The sequence below is a fragment of the Chaetodon auriga genome, chromosome 18 (assembly GCF_051107435.1).
Source record: "Chaetodon auriga isolate fChaAug3 chromosome 18, fChaAug3.hap1, whole genome shotgun sequence".
In the NCBI taxonomy this organism is placed as follows: Eukaryota; Metazoa; Chordata; class Actinopteri; order Chaetodontiformes; family Chaetodontidae; genus Chaetodon; species Chaetodon auriga.
This window is the reverse complement of record NC_135091.1, coordinates 17,538,216-17,561,134: the sequence shown is the minus strand read 5'-3', so window position 1 is coordinate 17,561,134 and position 22,919 is coordinate 17,538,216. Positions and strand designations below refer to the sequence as shown.

General features: G+C 42.4%; 2 protein-coding genes across 3 annotated transcripts in view; one reads left to right on the top strand and one right to left on the bottom strand.

Moving 5' to 3' along the window:
* The first annotated feature begins 378 nt into the window (after nucleotides 1-378).
* Nucleotides 379-6,163, top strand: fbxo16 (F-box protein 16). Its single transcript, XM_076756261.1, has 9 exons — nucleotides 379-603; nucleotides 943-1,061; nucleotides 1,852-1,887; nucleotides 2,100-2,306; nucleotides 2,430-2,594; nucleotides 2,732-2,982; nucleotides 4,133-4,244; nucleotides 4,640-4,892; nucleotides 5,697-6,163. Exons 1-9 carry the CDS (start codon nucleotides 486-488, stop codon nucleotides 5,747-5,749), a joined length of 1,314 nt encoding a protein of 437 aa, XP_076612376.1. The 5' UTR covers nucleotides 379-485; the 3' UTR covers nucleotides 5,750-6,163.
* A 32-nt stretch (nucleotides 6,164-6,195) lies between these two features.
* Nucleotides 6,196-22,919, bottom strand: part of fam49a (family with sequence similarity 49 member A) — a 31,820-nt gene continuing 15,096 nt past the window's right edge. The window contains exons 2-12 of one of the 2 annotated variants that reach the window (XM_076756263.1): nucleotides 19,444-19,499; nucleotides 13,931-14,010; nucleotides 11,461-11,582; nucleotides 11,235-11,340; nucleotides 10,417-10,553; nucleotides 10,198-10,275; nucleotides 9,654-9,770; nucleotides 9,389-9,468; nucleotides 8,769-8,895; nucleotides 8,590-8,660; nucleotides 6,196-8,383 (exon numbers count right to left, since the gene is read on the bottom strand). In XM_076756263.1, the coding sequence (XP_076612378.1) occupies nucleotides 8,320-8,383; nucleotides 8,590-8,660; nucleotides 8,769-8,895; nucleotides 9,389-9,468; nucleotides 9,654-9,770; nucleotides 10,198-10,275; nucleotides 10,417-10,553; nucleotides 11,235-11,340; nucleotides 11,461-11,582; nucleotides 13,931-14,000 (972 nt within the window). In that variant the 5' untranslated portion in view covers nucleotides 14,001-14,010; nucleotides 19,444-19,499 and the 3' untranslated portion in view covers nucleotides 6,196-8,319. Of the gene's footprint in view, nucleotides 8,384-8,589; nucleotides 8,661-8,768; nucleotides 8,896-9,388; nucleotides 9,469-9,653; nucleotides 9,771-10,197; nucleotides 10,276-10,416; nucleotides 10,554-11,234; nucleotides 11,341-11,460; nucleotides 11,583-13,559; nucleotides 13,633-13,930; nucleotides 14,011-19,443; nucleotides 19,500-22,919 lie in introns of both variants that reach the window. The other variant, XM_076756262.1, reaches the window with a different exon arrangement.

Here is a 22,919-nt window from a genome sequence, read left to right as displayed (position 1 = left end):
TATTCAGTTTACTGTCATAGAGGAGAGAAGAAACCAGAAAACATCCACATTAAAGAAGCAGGAATCAGAATTTTGACCTTTTCTTTCTTTAAAAAATTACCCAAACTGATTAATCGACTATCAGAATAATAGGCGATTCATTTGATGGCTGACAGCTAATCGATTAATTGTTGCAGCTCTAAATATTTCTTGAGAAACTTCCAGTTTCAGAATTGTATTCTTCAAAACATATTCTGAAGCAAACAAGCTGGAAATGTTGATTTTTTGCAGAATCAGTGTATCAGAGGCAGATGGTCTTTGCAGCGTCAGGCCTTCTGCACTACATTTGTCATCATTAGAGGCAGGGACGCCTGCTCGCTGCACACAGTCCACCGTGGTTTGCTTTGCAGCACCCCCCTCTGTGTGTGACAGTCTGTGACAGCCAGCCCATGTAAGGAGAGTGCACTCACCGTCACTATGGAAACAAGTAAACTGTGCACAGGGAAATGGGAAGAAGAAGAAGAAGAGGAGTAGGTTGTGCTCACACAAAAGCCGCCAGGAGTTTGCACACAGAGTGTTTAGAAGCTGGATTTATTTCCTTCTGCCAGCAGAGGAGAACTCATGGTGAGTTAAACACCAGAGGAGTGTGTTGTACAGGTCTGAGCGGTACTGTTGACTCTCATAATGCTGCAAACTTAACTTTGTGTTGTATGTTTTTACAAAGAGGATCATTTGGCATTATTTAGAAGACTGGATCCATTTGAAGTCAGATAAATGTGGGATGTTATGTCACTCCATGTTTTTGGAGGAGGCTAAACATAAGGCTTAAAGTGCTCAGGCAGATCCTGGAAAGTGGCTCTGATGTAAACAATCATGGAAACAAGGAGACCACAGGGTATGCTGCACAGACACTCAAACATGTGAGGAAACAAGGGCAGAAATGCGTTTTGTTCTGTGTTTTAGCCCATCGCCTTCTTTCCTCAAACATGCCACTTGCGCCGAGGTCATCTGCAAGCCGTGCTAAGATGCAGACCACACTGAGCGCCTGGACGCCTCTGAACCACCCGCAGTCCAACAGCAAGGTCAAACACTGCTGTCATGTCATTAAGGCTCATGATATAGTTCTTATTCTGTTAGTGGTGGAAGTAAATGTCCTGCATTCAAAATCCTGCTTATGTTAAAGTATATAGTTCCAGCAAAAATACTGAAAGTATCATTGATTTTCATTTATTTCTGAGTTTACTGACTGTCTACATATCATCATTACCAAGAGTCCATGAGTGATAATAATGATATAGTGATAATAGTAATAATAATAGAAGATAAATGCGACATGATCGAATGAAAATGAGAATATCTACATCAAAATGGAAAAAGTACTCATTCTGCAGTCAGATGATCCCGGTGGCTCACTTATTATTTTACGTGATGTTATTAGATTACAACACTGATGCATCAGTGTGTAAGCAGCATTTTACTGCTGTAGCTGCTTGAGGTGGAGCTAGTTTTAACTGCTTGATGTAAAATTAGCAAGTCTGGTTCCCAACTGAGGGGTCGGGCCCCATCCAAACCTGAGGGGTCCTTTCTCTATTGTATTTTTTGTGAAATATTGGATCATTTTACCCATTTGGGCCTTGAAAAGTTTTGTTAATGAACCCAATTGAGAAGTTTAAGGGGAAATGTGTGTTTGGTTTTTATATAGAACCTCGATTTGAAATGTAACTACAGCTGTCAGATAAATGTGCTGGAGCACAAAGTAGCCTACAATATTTCAGTAGCATACAATGGAACAACTCAAGGAAAGTACAAATAAGTAGAGGGAAGTAAAACTGGATGTGGTTACTCACCTGTTTCACTGCTCTCTTCTTTCAGGTGTTTGAAGAGAGGCGGAACCTTCTGGCAAAGTGGGTCAGTTTAAAGCAGATGAATAGAGACACACTCAATGCACTGATGGTTCTTTGCTGTGCAGGGAGCTCAGTGTGAGCTCTGTCTCACACACATAAATCTCTGGTGGTCATTAGAAAGTGCACTTTGTGCTCCGTGGAGTCTGTTTTCCATGCGGCTCCACTCGGCTGAGACAGTGCATGTGAAAGAGTTCTGTTCTTCCACGTCTTTGTCAGTTTGACAGGTGGTCTGACAGCCAGAGGAGGGCGGTGCTGCAGGACTTGGTGCTGAGCTGTTCCTCGGAGCAGCTGATGTTCTTGAGCCTCAGTGTGAGCAGACGGCTCCCCCTGCAGGCGGCAGACTTCACCTGCCTGCTGCCCAGAGCCCTCTGCCTGTACCTCTTCTCCTTCCTGGACCCACGCAGCCTCTGTCGATGTGCCCGGGTACACTCACTGCCACCATGCATATATAGGCATGTTAACTGAGATGAATATGACTGGGCCAGCAGAAGATTCTGGCTTATAAAATTCACCGTCTCTGGGTGTTCTTCAACCATCTGTGGGCAGGTGAGCTGGCACTGGAAGAGCATAGTGGATCTGGACCAGCTGTGGCTGCCAAAGTGTCTGAGGCTCGGTTGGTGCATCAGCTTCTCCCCCACACCCTTCGAGCAGGGCATCTGGAAGAGACACTACATCCAGACTGTGCAGGAGCTGCGACTCACTCCCCTGCAGGTCCTGAGATCACATCCAGAATTAACATGATTCAGTTCTCGTGATTTTATGCTGAAATGTCCTGTGATGCAGAGGAAATTGATACTGCAGGGTAACTACATTAAAATACACTGAAAAAGTCTGTTGTCCACCTCCAGAGTGCCTCGTCCTGTCAGCAGCTTGCGGTTCCACTGGTGCCAGCCATCAGCAGCAGACATGAAGATCTGTCAGGGCTGGCCCTCCTCAGGGAGGAGCATCCAGCATCCAGCACGCTGCCACATGGAAGCATCTCCAGGAAGAAGCAGCCGGCTGCACCGCCACCATGGAGAGACTCTGACAGACATCCAAAAGACACGCTGCGCTTCAACTACTTGGACAATCTGGACCCCATTGAACACAGCCTGAAAACGTAAGACTGCAGGAACCATGAGAGGAAGAACCCGAAAAGAGGTCGTTTAAATTGACGAGGAGCATTTATGAACATTACACCAGCACCCACAGGACTGGATATTAGAAATGTTTGCTTCAGCCAAACATGCAAAAAGTAGCTTCTGTGGAGTTTGACACTTCAGTTCTACAGCAGAAAACAAGACAAATAGAAAAATGTGGCCTTTTTCACACCATATATCCCAAACTGAGTTCAGATGGTCACATGCAGAGCTCAGTCGACAGCCTATGTCCAATATGTGAGTCTTATGGAATTTCTCCTTCGGGAGACTAATAAAGGCATTCTGATTTCTGATTTTCTGATACACAATAACAGTTTTGAGAAACGGTGACACAAACACCACGGAGATTTCCATTTCCAAATGCATGCTCCAAAAGGTGCTTTGCTCTGAAACTCCTCCCAGACATAATAATAATAACATACTAGTGTGTACAAAGAAAATTCTGCAATAAAAAAAGCACTCAGCAGCAGTGTGATGGAGCCACAAACTGCTTCCAGTTTTTCCTACAGTGTTCTGTTGGAGGAGAAAAACTGAAATAGGGCACAGGTGCAGATTTACACCATGAAAACAGCATTTTAAAACATGACTTCATACTTATCATCAGTCAAGTTCTGCAGCGCTGCATATTCAAACAGAAGAGAATGAGCCAAGAGAAACAGATTTCTCTTCATTAGTTATGTTGAGTCATCTTACATCAGCGTCTACACTGTGGTCAGTGTGCTGCAGAGCGTCTATTCTGCGCGAGGAGAAGCGTTCAGCAGGAGCGCTCTGTAAAATACTGCTTTGTCTTAAATCAAATGGAAAGTTCCACAGTGACTGAAGCTCCCACCAAAATGCATGCAGAAAACACTCAACTGAAAAACAAAGTGTGCAACTAATATGTACTTGTGCAGATGTAGTAAAGATAAGACTTTTTCTATCCCTGAGGGGCAATCCTGGTGTCCCAGCACAGAGACCAGCTGAGAGGGAAGGGCACAAAGACCTTTAGAGTGAACTAAATATGAAACAAAATACAAGACGTGACATAAGCCCACAATGTGTGAACTATATATATATATTCCTGTGTATATGTGCAGGTGTGAGTAGACTGACTCATCTGTCTCTGTGCAGGCAGGTGAACATCAGAGCCTCCACCTGCAGCAGGAACACGAGGAACCCAGACGAGAGGAGCCAGAAAACACTGTCTGAGACCGATTACAAATTGCGCAAAGCCAAATCGCTGGTAAAGCACGTTCCATTCGTCACCAGCGCCATAACCGCACTGTGACTGTGACCTCCTTGTCTGAATCAAAGGGAGACGATAAGGACTCTCTGGAGACTGCAACCAGCAGGCATCGTGCATTATGGAGCAGCGTTTACACAGAAATGCATGTTAATGATGAGCTACTGAGAGAGGTTGGGGGGGGGGGGCAATTATGCTGATGATGGGGTTGAAGGAGGGGGGGTAGAGGGTGAGATAGAGGACACTGGCATGTAATATTCAGGCTTTGGTGAAATCATCACCAGTGTGTTTTTCTGCCTGGATACAGGCGCCAACCTGGAATCATGTTGAATTGATTCAATTTTCTTAAAAGCAACTGCAGTCCTCTGAGAACTTTTGTCTTTTTTGTCCTCCAGATGTTCCTCAGCTCCAACTGCAGACCCCAGCATCCTCCTCCTCCTCCTCATCATCATCATCATGAGACCCAGTCTCGACCCTCCTGGGCCGCTCGCAGTCATGACCACCCCGTCACCAAGGAGACCGCCAAGAGCATGCTGCGAGTGGCCCAATGGAACGCCGGGGTCCGTCCAGGGCCGGTGAGGACGGCGGTGCCCCGGCTGAGTGTGGAGGCGCTCAGGGCGTCCCAGCGCTCACAGCGGAGCGCTCCCAGTGAGTAAATCCAAGCTCCTCCACTCCTCTGGGCTGAACATGATGTAACCACACAGCAAGAAATGCATTCTGGGTTCAAAATGACTGATTCTGCAGGAAAGACTCGTGTGCAGTTTGTGACCCAATTAGAAAATGTTTTATCTGTTTTTACCAGATCTCCAGTGGAGCAAAATGAGTAATTTTTAACATTTCAGTGTTTTTAAATGAAACGATGATTTATTTCCCAATAATTTATCTCCATTAGGTTGAACTGACACACCGAAGTCAAACTGGTCTATGGGTCTGGACAGACCTTTATTCATCATTTAATTTCCCTTATTATTTTGGTAGGAAATCTGTTTTTGTGGTCTTAAAAGTTCTGCATCAACAAAGAGGAACACTGGCTGATGATGACGGACACATTTCATTTAACTAGCAGGAAAACCAATCTGGCCATCATCATTGTTTTTATAAAGTGTGTCCATTATTTTATGTACACATTACATTGATTCATAATTTAAAGGATAAGATCACCAAGTTAAAAAAAACATGTTCATGTCTCTGGATAATCTAATGTGTCAAATTCAACAGTTTTTACTGGAACTACTTTCAATTAGTCCCCTTAAAAACTGTTCACAGTGAGATCTGTGGATTCAGAATTTAGGTGAAGTGACCCTTTAAAATAAGGTTAAGAAGACTCCATTCAAAGTCACGGCAGCTGTCCTGAACCATCAGCACATGCTGTTGACCAATCAGATGTCTCATAGTGGCTAAAACTGCTCCCTCAAACACCAGTGATGAAGTGACTTTATCTGTCATTCTCAGGTACAGCACTGTTCGAGGTTCAGCCCTGGACTGTGTCTGTTTCTCACACGTGAGACGTGAAGCGCATCGTCCACATCAGGAAGACGTCACCTCAGCTGCAGGGAAAGATTCACGACTACAGCCCTTTAACAGTATTTAGCACATGCAAAGCTCTCTACAACCGCAGTAAGTTATTGTGTAAACATGGCAGTGGATGGAGATGAGAGATGACTAAAGGTCTCAATTTTTTCTAACTTGAAAGATATTCAGCCTCCTTAGGGCTGAATATCTTTCCACTGAAGGGACTGAAAGGAGAAAAATCACCTGAGACAGAAACATTTTTTAAGGAGTCAGTGTTTTGCATGAGCTGCAAATAGTGAGCAGCCTCATGGTTACAATAAGACTTCATCTTGAATATTTTAATGGTCCTGTTTAATAATGATGTCTAACATTTACACACAGAAGGGAGCTGGAAGACACGCTGAGCATCAGGTGTGTAACATAAAACAGGAGACGTATGTCTGAATAAGAAATGTACCACCTTTATTATCCAATCCACCCATCCCATTCAACAACGCAATACAAAGCCAAAGCGATTTATAGAAACAGTAAGTCTGAGCTCCAAAAATATTAAACAAGAACTGTCAGTTTAAGACCAAAAAAAGACTGATTTTGTCCAACACGTTGGATTGAACACACAGTAGAATATCTTGGGCAAAGAGGGAAGCTTTGTGTACATCAATCATGACAGAAGATGTGATTTTTTTTTTTATTTAACAAAAAAAAAAAAAAAAGCTACTTCAGCCAGATATGAAATATCCGTATCATACGTACACCTCGCTCCGCGTCTCGGCCATGGACAGTTTTCACTCGTTGCATATAAAACATTGCATTCAAAGTATGGCTCACACACGTATATATTACTAAATACAAGAGGGTCAAGAAATAAACAACAGACTGAACGGCAGATTTCTGACGCGTCATTTAACTGGATGTATCGATCGTTACAGATATGGCTTACGGATGAAATGAAGAGTGATTCTGTGGTAGTGGATGAAAAATCTAAGTATTGTCTTTCAGGTTTCACAGGTTAAGTCTCTGAGGCCATGTTGTGCTCCGTGGTGAGAACACACACATTTCCATATTGTAAGATCGCAGGTGATGATGTGTGATCTGCTCAGATTGTGAAGTTTACAACAGTCTTACCAGAAATAAAACGTGTCTGAACAACTGATCCAAGTGTTTCTGAGTTGCTTGTCCGCTGCCTTTCAGAGATAACAGTAAAAATGAGCCCCAGCTGAAGTGAAAGCAGCGTTCGACAGTCATGGATGATGATTGTCTGACTGTGTGAGGTTAGTTTGAGTGTGTGTGGAGCTGCTGTCAGGAGTATCCATGACGCGATGTTTGTAGGATGATATCAGTAATACAAACACATCCTCGTATCGGCTATGATTAGTGATAATGGCCATAACACAAGAGGTGAAGGCCAACCCATCCTGGGTGTAGTTTGATGTATGGAAATGTAGTTTTAAACATGTCAAAGAACATCAGAGTTCAGGTTTACAGAAGGAGCCTGATCACATTGGTCTCAGCTGTGCATCTATTTCTAGAAAGTCTTTTTTTAAAGAGAATGGAAACCTTTCAGGTTTTCTTCCTTCACAATAAATGATTTTTTTGGCCTTTCTTTTAGAAAAAATGTGTTTTCCGTTTAATACAAAAAAAAAAAAAGTCATTTAAAACATGGCAAAGCATGCAACCATCATTCAGAGCGCTGCGACAAAACAAAGAAATAAAACATTTGGTGGGCTGATTTGATTTCATGTTTCTGTATCACGGCCTTCTCGATCAGCAAAACCTCAAAGTTAAAGCACACTTTGACATGCTGGATCTTACTGGATGTGCAAAGGAAGTTTTATGTTCACAGTGGATTACTTAAACGGTTGCACAAGGCTGGAGTCTTAAAAAAAAAAAAAAAGACAAACCAGAGAAAACACCCTAATGCTTTTAGCAATACGTACATCAAACCAATCAATCCCTTATCTGCCCTCAGTATTTAGCCCTTCACTGCAACAAAAGGATCCACCTTAACATCGATTTCATATTGTCATTACATCTCAAGTGAAAACCCAGAAACAACTTCACTTATTTTAATACTCTGTGAATTTTCACTGCGATAGAAAGCAGAACCTGCCAGAGAATTTAAAACGCACCATTTCAAAAAAACAAAAAAAGATTTATTTTGCTTCAAAAATCAAGTCAACCTGTACACTAAATTAACGCAATTGTCAAATGAAAGATTGAAAAGAGTCATCAAGGACATTTTTATGCTGCCTTTCTGTCCAAGTGCTGCTTCAAAGCTCAGGTACTGTATATAAGGCTGATAGGTATCCATCATTTGTGCTTTGACAGCTGTTAACAGTAGAGGCAACTCATGTGATGCTTTCATACTTTTTTTTTTGCAAAGTAGAAGAAGAAGGTAGATATTCTGCAGGTTTCAATAGCTTGGAGGGAATGACTATGCAAATACACACAAGTATTAACATCGAGTCTTTTTAAATAATGTAAACATATACATCTTATTTGAGGTCAGAGCATTGATCCTCTTCATATCTATTTATATATATAAAAAAAAAAAGAACAGACATTACTGGAGCATCGTCCGGATGTTCTTCGGAGTGGACTCGTCGTTCAGGTGTTTCGTGGTGAATCTGAGAAGAAACGAACGTTTCAGTGGGACTTTCAACAATGAGGCAGCCTGAAGACGCACAGCAAGGCCGTCGCTTCTTGACATGACAACATCCAGTGTCGGTGTGTTTTTCAGACTAGTGGATGAAGTCTATCTATGCAGTCTAACAGTGGCAAAGCAGCACAGAAATACTAATTCTCCACTGAAAGGTGAGTGAAAGGAACCTACTTGAGGGCATTCAGGAGGCCTTCTACGTTGTCTGCCGGCTGGTCCTTCAGCACTTTTATGCAGCCTTTCATCTGAGGAGAAATGAGCAGAGTCAGCAACACGACAGCTGCATCACAAAACACAGTGTAAATCATGTGTGTGAGTGTGTGTGTGTGTGTGTGTGTGTGTGTGACTCTTACGTCTATCTTGGAGGACTTGTTGAAGGCGCCGTTTGGGTGGACGTGGTCATAGAGAATGATGACTCCGACCATGACCCTCATGCAAAACAAGAGTGTGTCCTCACTGCTGAAACGACTCGAATATTCTCTGAAAACCCAGATGGAGAGAGAGGAGGAGGAACAGGATGAGACAAGCAACGAATCAGCATGCTTTTTTTAATAATCAACACTCGCACTTTCAGTATATCAGTTGTTGGTGTGAATGTCCTGTAAGCTGTTCACCTATCAGGGTTTCCCCACGAAATGGGCATTGAGGTTTGTCGAATCCCGTCTTATAATTCAAGGACTCAACTCGCCATGAGTCTCAACCATGAGCTGAGAATAAGCCTCAGTTATTGCCTCACTTATTGCTTATCAAGCCAGGTATCATGGTGAAATAATTCAGCTGCTGCTGTATCAACACAGATCTCCATCACAGGATGTGAAGTGTTGCAGCTAGAAAACAGGATTATTAATAAGTGCTGCGTTTCAGATTTCTTTTCAAAAACCTCCAAGGACTCACTCTGAATGCACAATCTACTGAGGACCAGTGTGTGTGTGTGTGTGTGTGCGTGCGTGTGCGGAGAAGCATCACGACTCACGGTGTCTCCAGCATGACTTTGCAGACGCTGGCCATGGTGCTCAGGCAGTCTGTCGTGTTCTCCAGTGGAAGAGTCTTGTTCTACAGACGACACAGAAAACAATGAGTTTATTGTTCTCCGCGATTATTGATGAATGATTCACTGTTAATACACGATGATCTGCATTCTGACACAAAACAAGAAGTCTAAAAACAGGACTGAGAGCGCAACAAGCAGCGCAGCGTGATGACAAAGGACACAGCTGCTGAGTGCTCATCTCTCTCACCTCTGTCACAAAGTTCGTGGTTGCGGTGCTGAGCGTCTTCAGCATGGGCGTGGCCTCGGCGTAGAACAGAGACATCCTGTTGGCCATCTCATTGTTGACTTCGTTCTCAATGTCCAACTGGAGGTGCAGGAAACACACAAATAGACAAGAGGTGTCAGTGTAGGAGGGTGCGTGTTTTTCCATATTCTAATGCACCTACATCGCCCTCATATTTACTGTAGAGAGGCAGCATCCATACACTCCTGGACAACAGATGGAATTATACTTTGTTCACCATTATTTAATTTTTTTTAATAACGTGACCAGTTTGGCTTATTTCTTGGCTCTGATATCACATAAAAAACAGATCAAAACACAGCGATCACAGCCATCTTTTCTTTGTTTCCTCTAGTAGACTGAGTACATTTCTAAATATAGAAATATCAAAGAGTGCTGGAAGATAAAAATATGTGGACGACTTGAGATCCTCAGGAAAATAATGGCTGTCACCTTGTGCCAGCTCATGCAGATCTGAACTGATCTAAGACGCCCTGCATGAACTCACATTCATGTTGTTTATCCGGTTTCGACTGATGGTTCTCCTGTAGTAGCTGAAGTCGTTCTGGATGGCAGGAATCCTCATCTGAAGGAAAACAAGCTGAGTCAAAGCTTGGACTGAAACACATTCAGCCCTCCTTTCTGAATAAACATACAAGTACACCGAGGGCAGAGTGACTGAAAGTGTGTGTGCGTGTGTGTCGGCGGCTCAGTGTCTGCAGCGGACCTTCAGCTCATCAAAGCGCAGAGTGAAGTGGAGGATCTCCGCAAACTGTTTGGCCAGCGCCTGCTCCCTCTCCAGGTGCTGAGTGGGCGTGAAGGGCGGACACGTCAGGCACTCCAGCAAACTCTTCAGAGCCTCCTCTGCAGACACACAGACATGAGGTGAGCTGCTGTGCAGGCGTCAAGGTCCTGCTACGCCTAAAATCCACGTAGCATCAAACAGTCATTACAGATCCACGTTATGATGAACACTGACCCAGCGGTGTCTGTACCTGCCCCTTGTAGTGAGCATTAACTATTCCTCAGCACCTTCCACTTTGAAAAGAGCCAAATCAAGTCTTACATCAAAGCCTGTTCAATATTTCATCAGCGCCTCCTCACCATCACATGCCCACCCCCGGAGCGCAGAGGGAAGGGCTGCGCGCTAACTAACTGATGAAATGATCATATAGATCGTAGAAATCCAAGATTATATCAAATGGCATTAAAGAATTGCACAAGAGTGCCAACAGTTTTTAGTAATATCCTCTAATACTGTGCATGCCACCAAGCAGGACTGCAGTTGTCCTTTAGTTTTGGTGTGTAACATGGCAGCATAACAAAATAAAGCATGTTCACCTGTCGAACTTTCCCTTTTGAATGGATGCACTACCAAATCTGATAAATGAGACCCCAGAACACTTCGTTTTGTACTAACTTTGCTGTACGACATGAGTTTACATCCCATAGATCCTTATAAAGGACTGTCATGATATCACTTGTGTTGCAATACACCCTGTTATTGAAAATGTCTTCTTCGTTTGTTCCACACTGTAACCGTACCGAGTCTGAGAGAGAAACTGTAGAACTTCTTGAGTTTGATGACCAGCGGGCAGACTGAGTTCCAGGCTCGCTCCTGCTGCATGAAATCGTTGGGATTTTGAATTGCCTGGAAAGAAGAAAAAGCAGCAGAACACATTAGAAAACATCCATGATTAGAGCCACAGTGATCACTGGTGTGTGTGTGTGTGTGTGTGTGTGTGTGTGTGTGTGTGTGTGTATGTCTTACATCTCTGATCTCCTGGCCGGCTCCTTTGTACGCCTGCAGACCAGACAGGATGCTCTCAGAGTCCTGAAGGACCGAGTTCACCTGGTTCCACACCTCGCGCTCTCCTTCTGTCGGCTGTGCATCTAACACACGCACACAAATTTGTGCGCACATATAAAAACACACGAGCACACACACGGATGCATACATAATCACACACACACGTACACACATGCACACACAAGGACAACAGTTAGCTAAGCTCCTGCAGCAGTCAGTGTCAATGCAAACACGTGTCACAACTGGTGTTTCTCACCTTTTCACATCAAGAATCAATTTGAAAGTGCGATTTTAGCAGATTTAAATCTGCTCTTACATTTAATTTCTAAATCTTATACTGTGCCTTGATGTGAAAGGGCTTTGATTAAATACATAATAAAGACCATGTTTTTAACCACTGGGGCATGTGTGCTGAGTGTTTTTGTCACTACAGTAACTCATCAAAGTTTCCATCTAGAACAAAGAGTACAAAGACATTCAGCACAATGAACTGTGTTTGGGTCAAAGCTAAAGCCTGATTTCACTTCAGTAAACATTTTCAGCTCATACAGCACATCCACATACGAGTCCATCAACAGTCAGCTGCCAGAATTTGCTGCCGTGGGCATCCAGAGTGATGCCTATGATTTGAAATGCAAAACCCAAACAGCGATCAGCAGTGAAGAGACTGGAATGTCTATAAAACAATGAAAGCACTCTACTGCAGACTCAACGACTCCACACACACACAATCAAGTATCCATAATGTGCCCTAACCTCTGTAACTGAATACACTGGAGCTGGATGCATTGACTGCATCCTGCCTGAAGCTCAAAGAAGCTTCTCTCTTAATGCGTAAAATGAAACAAATGTGAATTGGGAGAGCATTTCAAGGCAGCAATATTTGGAGGCTGACTGTCAGAGAACTAGTATGGAGGTACGCACAGTACGAGCTGCAAAACTGTACATGTTCTACTACAGTGAAACATGCTGAAGTGGCAAATCCCAGCATGCTGGAGTGAGCTCTTGGAAAGACACAGAGCTGCAGCAGAACATGGTTAATGAGACAAAAAGTTTTAAGAGTCTGGATCACAATATTCATGGCGTTATACTGCACTAGAAGGACTGAATTCATCGTTATTTGGGAAGTCTGTAATGGAAATAAACAGAATTGTGACTGCAACCTACAGACCAGTCTGCTGTTTTGTTCCATATTTCCTGCATGGTATCTTGATGAGGACATCAATTATTTGCATTGTTCTGCAGAAGCAATATACCTCCCATTAGCTTCAGTGTTCAGGACAGATTTTAATACTATGGGAGCCAATGTTCAATGTCTAATTTACAACAAATAATCATAAGGTTTCTGCCGGAAACTACAGATTCTTCCACAGAGAGAAGAGCAGCTCTAAATATAGAGCATCAGTGACATTAAAGCTCTGTGTCTGAGGTCTGTTTTGCATTTCAAAACCCTTCCACTCCCATCATTTCCTCTTTGCTGAGTAAACAAAGCCTGAGGTTGGCGACATTGTGAGAGTGGCTGAAATGCCACTGTGGAGGCTTTAAGAAAAAGGCCAAAGCCGATTTATTTGCTGTGCTAAAAAGAAAAAAGAAAAAAAAAAGCCAATTTATCTCCATTATGTGAACATTAGAGGAAACAGAGCGCTAATGTGGCTACTTTAATACTTTATTCATGTGGTGAACTAATGATCACTGCAGATAACACAATTATGCAGGAAAAGGAACAAGGCACTGTAATGTAATGCACCTGATAACATGTTTACATTATGTTATGCATGTTTTATAAGTGCACAAACGGGGGGCGAGCATGCAGACGAGGTCAAGGGTCAGCTCCATTCTTCTTCAACTCGGCAAAGAGTGAATGGATTTTAAAACCATACTGAAATCAATCATGAATCCTAATAAATTCAAAGGAGGAAGGTCGACAATACAATGGCTGAATAGGGCTGACCCCGGACCAGTCAGAGCAGCTGAAGAGATGTTAAGGGATAAAGGAATAAGGAATGTTGGTGGTGGGGGGCAGAGGGGGTCCGAGCAGGACAGGTTTAAGCTGTGCTCACTTTCAAAGTCAAGGAAAAAGTTTGGCCCCTGTTCAAGCTCTGTGCAAGTGAGCACTTTTAACAGATTCCCCATCTGCAAGAGAGAAAAGAGAAAGAGACAGGAAGAAAAGTATGTGCGATGTTAAAAAGGTCACCAACAAGTTATTAGGCAGATCAGAGCAGGAGATCACGATCGAGTGGAAGGAAAGGAGCGGGAGAGCGAAGGAGAAAAAGAGGAGCAGGAGCAGGCTCCTTCAGGGCCTCGACATCAGGAGCAGAGACCTGCTGACAGAAAGGAAAACGGCTGAGCTGGTTTCACCTCTCCCCACCTCCCCACACCTCCTCTCCATCCATCTATTCTCCCTTTTGTTCCACTCCAGCGCCAGACTTACTTTCAAAGTCCAGGAAAAAGTGTGGATAGTTCTCTATTTCCCTTGTTAGGACTTTTAGCAGGTTACCCATCCCAGCAAACCTGATGGTCAAAATACAGTGGTGAAAAACAGACATGAAACACATGTATACATATATCTTCATACAAAATGCATTCAGTGTGCAGTGAACTGTGTATACAGAGACATTCATGATAACTTCAAACAAGCAGTAAATATGTTTATCATCATCAGGTTGCTTCTGTTTGTTCTGATTGATGAATTTCCAAATAAAATATATCTACAATTTCAGCCCAGTTAAATGTAGATAATCTGGATGTGAAGTGTGTTTCTGATCCTGCGTTAACACATTAGGAGCAAAAAAAACTGCAACCCAAAACATTAACCTTCATCTAAATTCTTTTTGCCCTTCATAGTCGTCCATGAGTGGTTACCTCACTCACTGTAAGGCACCACAGAAGAAGAAAAAACACAATGGGGTTTTCATTTCAGTCACAAAGCCGCTGCACTACGTGTGTTTTTTTTGGGGGAATTTAATGACAGCTGATGCTTTCACTTGCAGTTTGAGATGCAAATGTCTGCATGTCTACTGAGACTGATTTACTGAAACTGAATTCAGCGGTGACACACTAGTCTGAAAACTGGAGCATAGTTTGGGACTCATTATGTGCATTTAGTTTGCCTAAAAAGTCAAGTAAAATCTTTAGATGCAAGTCAACATAGTGTTGAAACCAGGGTGTTTCATTCAGTCTTTTCACAAACAAAAAAAAATTCCTAAGGTTGAAGCTAAAAAAAATTCAGCCACAAGGCAAAAAAAATGCAAACTTGAACAGAATTTTTGGTATTAAAAAAATTTGAATTCAACAATTAATATTTGTTGATTATTTTTCTGTCACTCGACAACTTGTTTATTCGACTGATCGTCTGACTTCTACAGTTTTCTTCATTCAATGACATCATCTTTTCCTCTAATCTCTCCTCATTTCACAGAAATGAAAGTGATGGGGAAACATCGTATTTCTAATGGCGAACGATTTGTGTGTGTTTCTAAACATGCTTGAAAAATTAATGCAAAAAGACAAAAAGTCATTTTTGTTATTTCAAATGTGCATTTTATAAACAGAATTCACATTGTGCACATGTGTGTCTGCATGTGTGCGTTTCCTGGTCAGTTTAAGAGGCTGAGACAGCGAAACCTCCTTCCACCTTCGCTGGACGAAGATCCTGAGGTTCTAAACCTTTTTCGCTGCTCTTTTGGATTCAGGCCTTTCCCAACGAGGCCAAACACGGGGATGCAGTCCTAAATGGCAGTTACACTCTATAAAGATTTTATTGGAAGCAAAAGGCAGTGGGTAGGTAGCAATTTCCCCAGAAAAGTCTACCTCCTCAACCATGGAGGGTGGTCAAAGACTCTGTAATCACAGCAGGGCTTGAATTTACAGTAGCATAATATGAGGCCATGATTACGGTAAAAGGGAGAACGTCACAGTATATCATGGGGGTGAAAATGGCAATCTAGAACCAGAAGATTTAACCAGATGTTAAATTCATGTTGCTATCTGAAAGTCATTTGAAACAAAGAAACTGCAGATGCACTCCGAACAACAGCTGTTTTTTTTTTTAAAGACTTGAGTCAGTCTGTTACGGACATGAAGTTGCAGATTCATACTGTGTGAGGAAACTAGGTCTGTGCAGAGTCTTATTCTCACACACACAGATCCATATTCTCTCGACTTTTAGTCATAGTGTGAAGAGAAAACAAACGAGACACTGTGCTGCAGCGTGCACATGATAATCACACTGCACACAGCCACCAGCAAGCTACTGACTATTTTCAGTCATAGTGTTCATTCCTCAGCTTGGGCCCCTTATGAAGTGACAGCCCAGACCAAAACAGTCTGCTTTCAGTTCCTACAGTACCAGCTTTGATTCTGGAAAAATTATAAACCTTTTCATGTGTCTGATTCACAATTTCATGCAGTCATGATTCATTCTGGTGTTAAAATACACGGTTGCGCCACAAGGGGGCAGTGCAGATTTGCATTTCTATTTCACTAACCGGGATTTAAGCTGTGCTGTAATGGTGTCATGTTGGCACATGTGCAGCAGAAGTCTATTTTTCCAGACGAACCCTGACCTGCGGCTACAACAAGTTCCTCAACATACTCACTTGGGTGTATCTGCAGTCACACTCGGGTTATGCTACCCTCAGGTGTCAGTTAAGCACTGCAGCTGACAGCCAGTTCTATCATAGACAACTATCCAAGGACGGATCAGCAACATCTAAAAAGAAAGTGTTTCTTTTTCGGAGGGACCACAGTCATGCAAATCCTTGATTTAACATACTTTTTCCATTCAGGGCATTTTCATTTGTTATTTTCAAGCTTTGAAGAGATGCCTTAAGGAACATCTCTCACATACTGTTACACTGTCATTAAACCGTCATTTCCCACACAACACCAAATTGACTTTTAACAACAGCCAGAGAACAAATTTATGGCTTTGAGTCATAGGTGTGTGTGTGTATTAACATAGCTAGCAAGCCAGCGGGTTAATGAACACTGGGGAGTGCCTATGACAGAGGTGAGGTCACTCAAAATGTAGCTGCATTGCACTCTGATATGCAAAGAGAAAGCACTGATCCAGAGAAACACCTTTTCAGACTTTAACAAAACATGTGAAGTTTCCAACTTTTCCACTGACAAAATGTAACTTCAGAAAATTAAAGACAACAAGGCCATATCCTACCTTGCATCAACCCATCAACATTTCCAGTGCAAGCGATAGACAACAAAGACTCAGCAGTACAGAACAAAACACGAGCAACTTCTAAGTAAGTAAAATGTGCCAAAGTGCATGCAAATTCATGCCTCCAATAATGTCCTGTGACAGTTAACTTAACCAGCAGCTACAGGAAGTGTGTACTTTACTTCCTCCAGAGGTAAACAAACCAGCTCCAACAGCTTTTTCTACAATTTCTTGTCTCTCAGGAAGCCATGGCGCAAATGAAACAAACAGCCCTGAACAAGCTGAAAATATGACCTACACTCAAAGGACTGTATAGTGAGAGACAGAAAAAATGAACCATGATACAGAACATGGTATATTCTGTTCTCCTCATCTCTTCCTGTTTATTTACTTGTAACATGTGCCATATATGTATGAGTTTGCATATGCACAATACCAGGAACCTAGAGCTGCTTCACCTCCATGAAATGCAGTGTCTGATGTGATAAAAAGCCTGCAGTGAACAATAAAGGACAAGTGTTGCCTTAGAATGCCTCTTAGACAGGATTTGTACAGTGTGACAGACTAAGTCTAGCCGGGCCTGCGACCTTTCAGAAAGGCTGATAAATGCATGACATGCTCCACAGAAATGCTCCCACGCTGTTCAAGGCTGAGCTGTGATGCTTCCTCCATCTTTCACATCCTACTCACAATCAGTAACAGCCCATTGACAATCTATGTGTGAGGTTGGATGAAATTTCCTTTTTTTCTTGTTTTCTGAATATGTCTTATGAAAGAATCAAATCAGACAAAGTGCAGGAGATGAGAAGAGCATAAGGGATGGGTATTTGATTTAATGCTATGAACAACTTTCAAATACTGACTAGATAAAAAAAACAGAGAACAGGGGAGTGACAAAGCCTGAGAGCATGCAGTGAGACCTGAAACTTAACTTCACTTGGTACCTGTGTAATGTAATTCTGTCTCACTCAGTGACGCCTCTGAATGGTTTCTACAGTAGAAGAGACTAACCCTGTAATGCAGGCTGAAAGCACGCTCAGTGAACCTGTATCATCTCTTTCATGCCACTTCATATCATAAGCACCTTTACTTAAGGGGTTTAGCAGTACTATGAATATAGGCATCTTCTGTGTTGGCACACAGGAAATGAAACTTTCACATCTACTGAGCTTCACAGAACCATAAACACCTTTAGTGTTGTGTGACTTTACTTTCCCACCTTCACTCTTCAGTCTGACAGCAGACAGGGAAGGAAATACTATGCTGGAAACTTTCTTGTCTGCCTGGTTCCTGTTTCACAACCACTTATCTATATGTCCTGGACTGAAAGTGTGGAAATTTTGATTTTCCCCTTCCCTACAGTATTTACCATCAGCTGATGAGGGTTCAATTAAAGGGGAATAGCACGTATAGAATACCATATAAAGGGATCTTTTATGAAGAGCGTGCTGATGATGCAGCTACAGATCATTTAAAAAGTACATATCTGAGACAGGAGATATTTCTCTTTGGAATACCATTTACAAGAAGTCCCTATTCGACACAAACAAAACAAAAACAAAACAAAAAGAAGAAGAACAAGAGGAACAAGAATTACCAAATGCATTTGTAGCAGATTAAATGGTTTTGAGGCTGACGCCACAGACTTTTTATTACCCTGTAAGACAACTTGTCGGTCTTGGCCAATGACTTGCCTTTCTACTTGTTCAGTACCACGTTGTCCTCAGTGATGGAAACCGACAGAAGCTCTCTCAACACCACCACTGTCCTCCTTTAACCTCAATTTAAACACTCCTCCTGCTCCAAAAAAATGTGCTTGTGAAACCGTGCAGCAGTCTGAAGGCTATTTGCGCTTTATAATTAAAGCAAACTCTGCGCATCTGAAGCACCAAAATGAGTGCCACGTTTAAATCGCCTTCCACGCTGCCTGAGTGTCTGAAACGACCTCTGGTGAGAGAGAAACGGTTCCCTGAGCAAACTCACAAACCTAATTATCTGTACAGTGTTGAATGAAATGAATACAAGATTTAATATTTGTCTTTTGAAGTGGAAAAAAGTCTGAGAATTACACTCAGATGTCAGCAGTACTTTCACATCTAATGTTTGTTTGTTTGTGCTATTCACCTACAGGCCACAACAGGGACAGAGAAGACTCATATAATCTAATCCCAGAAAAAAGGAGTTTTTGTTTTTTGAATGACTGGGTCACATTTTGTAAGAAGGAAACACAACCACCAGCCTGTGGATGGCACAGTTGTTCTCAAAGTTGCTTGACTTGAAAAATTACTTAAAATCACATTATTATTTCATGAAACTAAAGTTTGCATGTTATTCTCTTTTCTGATGTGCAGGTGGGTCGCTCTAAACATTCAACTATATCTTCTAAACACAACAACTTCGCTCATTTCTGTTTTATTTGTGACGCTCATGATGCAATCATTTCATTTATTTTGTTTGTGCAAACGTGCGTCAAAGTTTAACAGTGTGATGTGGATATCTTTTGATGGTTCAGTGTTTCTCTTTAACTACACTGAGGACAAAGACTTCAACAGCCTTCGAGGGAGAAAGTTTAGGGCTTAATACAACAAGTGCAGGCTAATCCCACTGCAATCATCTCCACCACAGCATTGTTGCTGGGCTGATGTGCCTTAGTGGCAGCTTAGAGTGTGCTATTACTCAAACATGACTACACTAGCTCAAAAGAACTGTGTGTGTGTGCGTGTGTGTGTGCGAGCGTGCGTGCGTGTCTGTGCGTGCGTGTCCTGTACCTTCTCTGGTGGAGGACCTCGGGTTGCTGTCTATATCATCCGCTTTCTCGTTGTCCCTGAAACAAGAGAATAAAAGGAATTTGTGTTAAAATCAACATGTGTGAGCGTGTGTCACATCACACATCTGTGCGTCGGGCAGGTACGGTATCCACTTTGCACATTAACCAACTTCCCCCTTTCTCCTGACATGCACGCATTCAGCAAACAAACACAGCCCTCCCTCATCACAAAGCACAGACTGAATTATTCAAAGGTGAAATCTACACCCCTGTCTGTTATATCCAAAATAAAGCTGATTAAGGCTTCGCCTGCTGCATGTTCACTGGCGTATTAAATGTCTTGTGACAAGCTGCGGCTGCTAATGGTCACTGGGACTGCACTGTATCTCCCTCCAGCATGAGAGCAGAAAATATAGAAATAGATGCCACTGTCACATTGGGTCAAAAATGAGAGTAGTGCACATCCAGTGTAACGTTTACTACACAGCTGAAGAAGAAAATCTAACAGGATTATCTAAAGCTCATAATTCACATCATCTGAGTCATAATTACAACATTTCTTCTGCAAAAATAAATAAATAATAAAAATAAAACAGCTTCTTAAAGATTCTGAGGCCTTTGTTTTAATCATGTGCCCTCAGTCATTTTGCAATTGGAAATCAAACCCTTCAACCACAGTGCTGCTCATGCAGCTGGAGTTGGTAGTCCATAAACTATAGCACACACACACACACACACACACACACACACACACACGCAGAATAAATCCACACATACCCACGAGCAGTGCTGGGGGTAACATATTATAAACTTTACAGTAACAATGTCACCCCTTTCATGATATTCAACACAGGAAACAAAAACTCAAAACTACTGTTAAATACAGCTGGGGTCAAGAAACACACCAGCCACCTCACCTATGGCTCAAATTAAACACAAGCACAAAAATGACAATTACCAACATAAAGAACCGCATGAGACACAGCTGAGGTGTGAGCCTGCACAGAGCAGACAGATGCGAAGACTGAAACGAGAGCAGGTCTGCTGCAGAAATGCAGCCGGACAAAACATGTCAGATAAAGACTGTTAGCAAAGTTTCTGTCATAAGTATTCATAAGGTAAGCCAGCGTTGAGGCCAGAGAGACCTGGTTATGGCGAGGCTAAAGCAGTGATAGTGTTTTTGCTACAAACCATAATATAACTGTAACATATAACGCTAGATATAATTTGTTGGTTATTTTGGTATAAATAATGCAAAACCCCACAGGTCGACAGGAAGCATTATTCATAAATCTTCGTGTGTGTTCATTTTCCACAGAAACACTAATTCTGTAATCTTCTGTTTCAGATGCAATAATAAAGAAAAACTATGTAGCCTCTTCTCTCATTTGTTTAACATCAACGGTACAGACTATCATGTGAGAGCCTGAAGACGGAGACAGTCCCATCTGTCACAGTAAATAGACCTCATCCATCTGTGCTGACCTCCATCCCTCCTCTGGAGAACCTGCACGGTAACAGAGCGAGGGAAAATGAGGAGGGATGTTGTGGATGGATGGATGGATGGATGGATGGATGGAGGCCTCACAGGGACACTACTTCTCCTTATAAGGGCATGGTAGTGTGCGGTGACTCCCTGTGGTCTGACACATGAGCGGACTTCACCTCAACATTACACTAGGTCTACGGACACACACGACACACTTCATGCGTCCCTTCTGGACCTCTTGAGACACACGCACACACTTGCCAGAACGCCATGTGGACAGCACAGACCGAGCGCTGATGAGAGCAGACACTTCACCATCACACCCACTTCACTCATTAGGCAGCCAACTTCTCTTTTTCTCTGCACTTCAACTTCTTCATCCACATACTCGTTCTCTCCTTCCCCTTTCTTCCCTTCCTGCTTTCTCTCTCCCTTTCACTTCCCTGCTTCCTTTTTCAAACACACATAGACGGATTTTCTCTGTTTTTCCAGCCTGCCGGACAGACGGACAGGTGTCACCAGGAGGTCAACTAATCTGCAAAATGACACTGAATTTGATTAATTGAATTAGCCTGCAGACATCACTCCAGATTAGAAAACAGCTGCTAGCTAGCCAGATAGATCATCTACTCAGTCCTTAACTATCCCAATGAACTAGCTTTTAAGTAAACTAGCCACACACTGATCCAGGCAGTCAGCAGACGAGTCGGTCAGTTCAGCAGTCTTTCAGTCGCTAAATCTGTCAATCAAGCCGGCAGGTGGTGGTGCCAGACTAGAGACGAGGGAGATGAGCGCAGACTCCTAAAAAATAAACATGTTTTTCAGGAAACATCAATCGAGAGCCAGGATGGAATTTTCCAGTGACCCCACAGGAACAACACACATAATAATACAGGCCCATTATTCCCCATTATGACTTACAAAAATATTATTGCAGTGAGGTTGATTTTATCCTAATAAACTATTATTAAGAGGAGCGTTTGAACATTGGAGTTAGCTTAGCTATTTTTGGAAAAATCTTTAGTTTTCATATAGAAATTATTTTATGTTTATGATAAAATCTATCACCTTAAGTACTAATAATACATAAATAAAACAGATGTATCTCAGTCACTTCTTCAGTAACAAAAGGGGGACGGTTTCACCACCTCACGTCACATCCAGCCTCCTCTCAGCCTAAACTGTCCTTTGCCCTCAAGGAAAATGAGGACTATTAAAAATCATCATTGTTTTCATTACATTGTGCCTCCTTTAGACATTTATTTTGACTACATGCAATGACTGCACTGTCCTCTCTTAAGTTTACTGATCAGATACAGAATGTGGCCAAAGGCTTCATTTCCATTTTATTACATCATTGCATCTCAGTCAGTATTCATCCATTCAGCAGCCAGACTCTGAAGGATCTTGCTTTGGCATCTTTCCCTAATCCTAAAAAATTAAGATTAGCACCCAAAAAAAAAGTCCTTTCTAGTAACAATGGCCTGTCTTTTAGCACATTGGGCAGCATGTCTCACTTGTGGTCATCATCACGGCAGTTTAAGATGGAGACGCAGGTGTTTCTAAAGCACTTTCTCCAGACACTGCAATTTGAGATTATGACCCTTCAGTGACCACGCTACTTCGCCTGACTCTTAGCAACCAACGGCCAGTACAAACAAAGAGTAATGAAGGCCAAGGAAAAAGTTCAATCACCATTCAGCCTAATCCTTTGACTCTAAAACGAGCTACATGTTGACTGAATTATAGACAGCTGATTGACCTACCTTCACCTGGAACATTGCCCTTTATAGGCTCACACACACACAAATACATAAAATAGTCCAACATGGAAACATTAACAGCCTCTTTCACGCACAACCACACACTCTGCCTGCAAGCCCGTGTCAAAAAGCTATCTGTTTCCATGGTGACAGCAGAGACGTCCGTTAAAACAGGGGAAGCACATAAATGTGACAGAGTGGAACCCCGGAGGATGGACACACACA

What these genes read in the sequence shown, in the direction of transcription:
- fbxo16 (XM_076756261.1), top strand. Translation starts at nt 486, where the DNA reads ATGGGAAGAAGAAGAAGAAGAGGAGTAGGTTGTGCTCACACAAAAGCC. An exon ending in TGCGACTCACTCCCCTGCAG is followed by an intron (nt 2,595 to 2,731) that starts GTCCTGAGATCA and finishes GTCCACCTCCAG; the next exon opens with AGTGCCTCGTCCTGTCAGCA. An exon ending in TGCGCAAAGCCAAATCGCTG is followed by an intron (nt 4,245 to 4,639) that starts GTAAAGCACGTT and finishes TTTGTCCTCCAG; the next exon opens with ATGTTCCTCAGCTCCAACTG.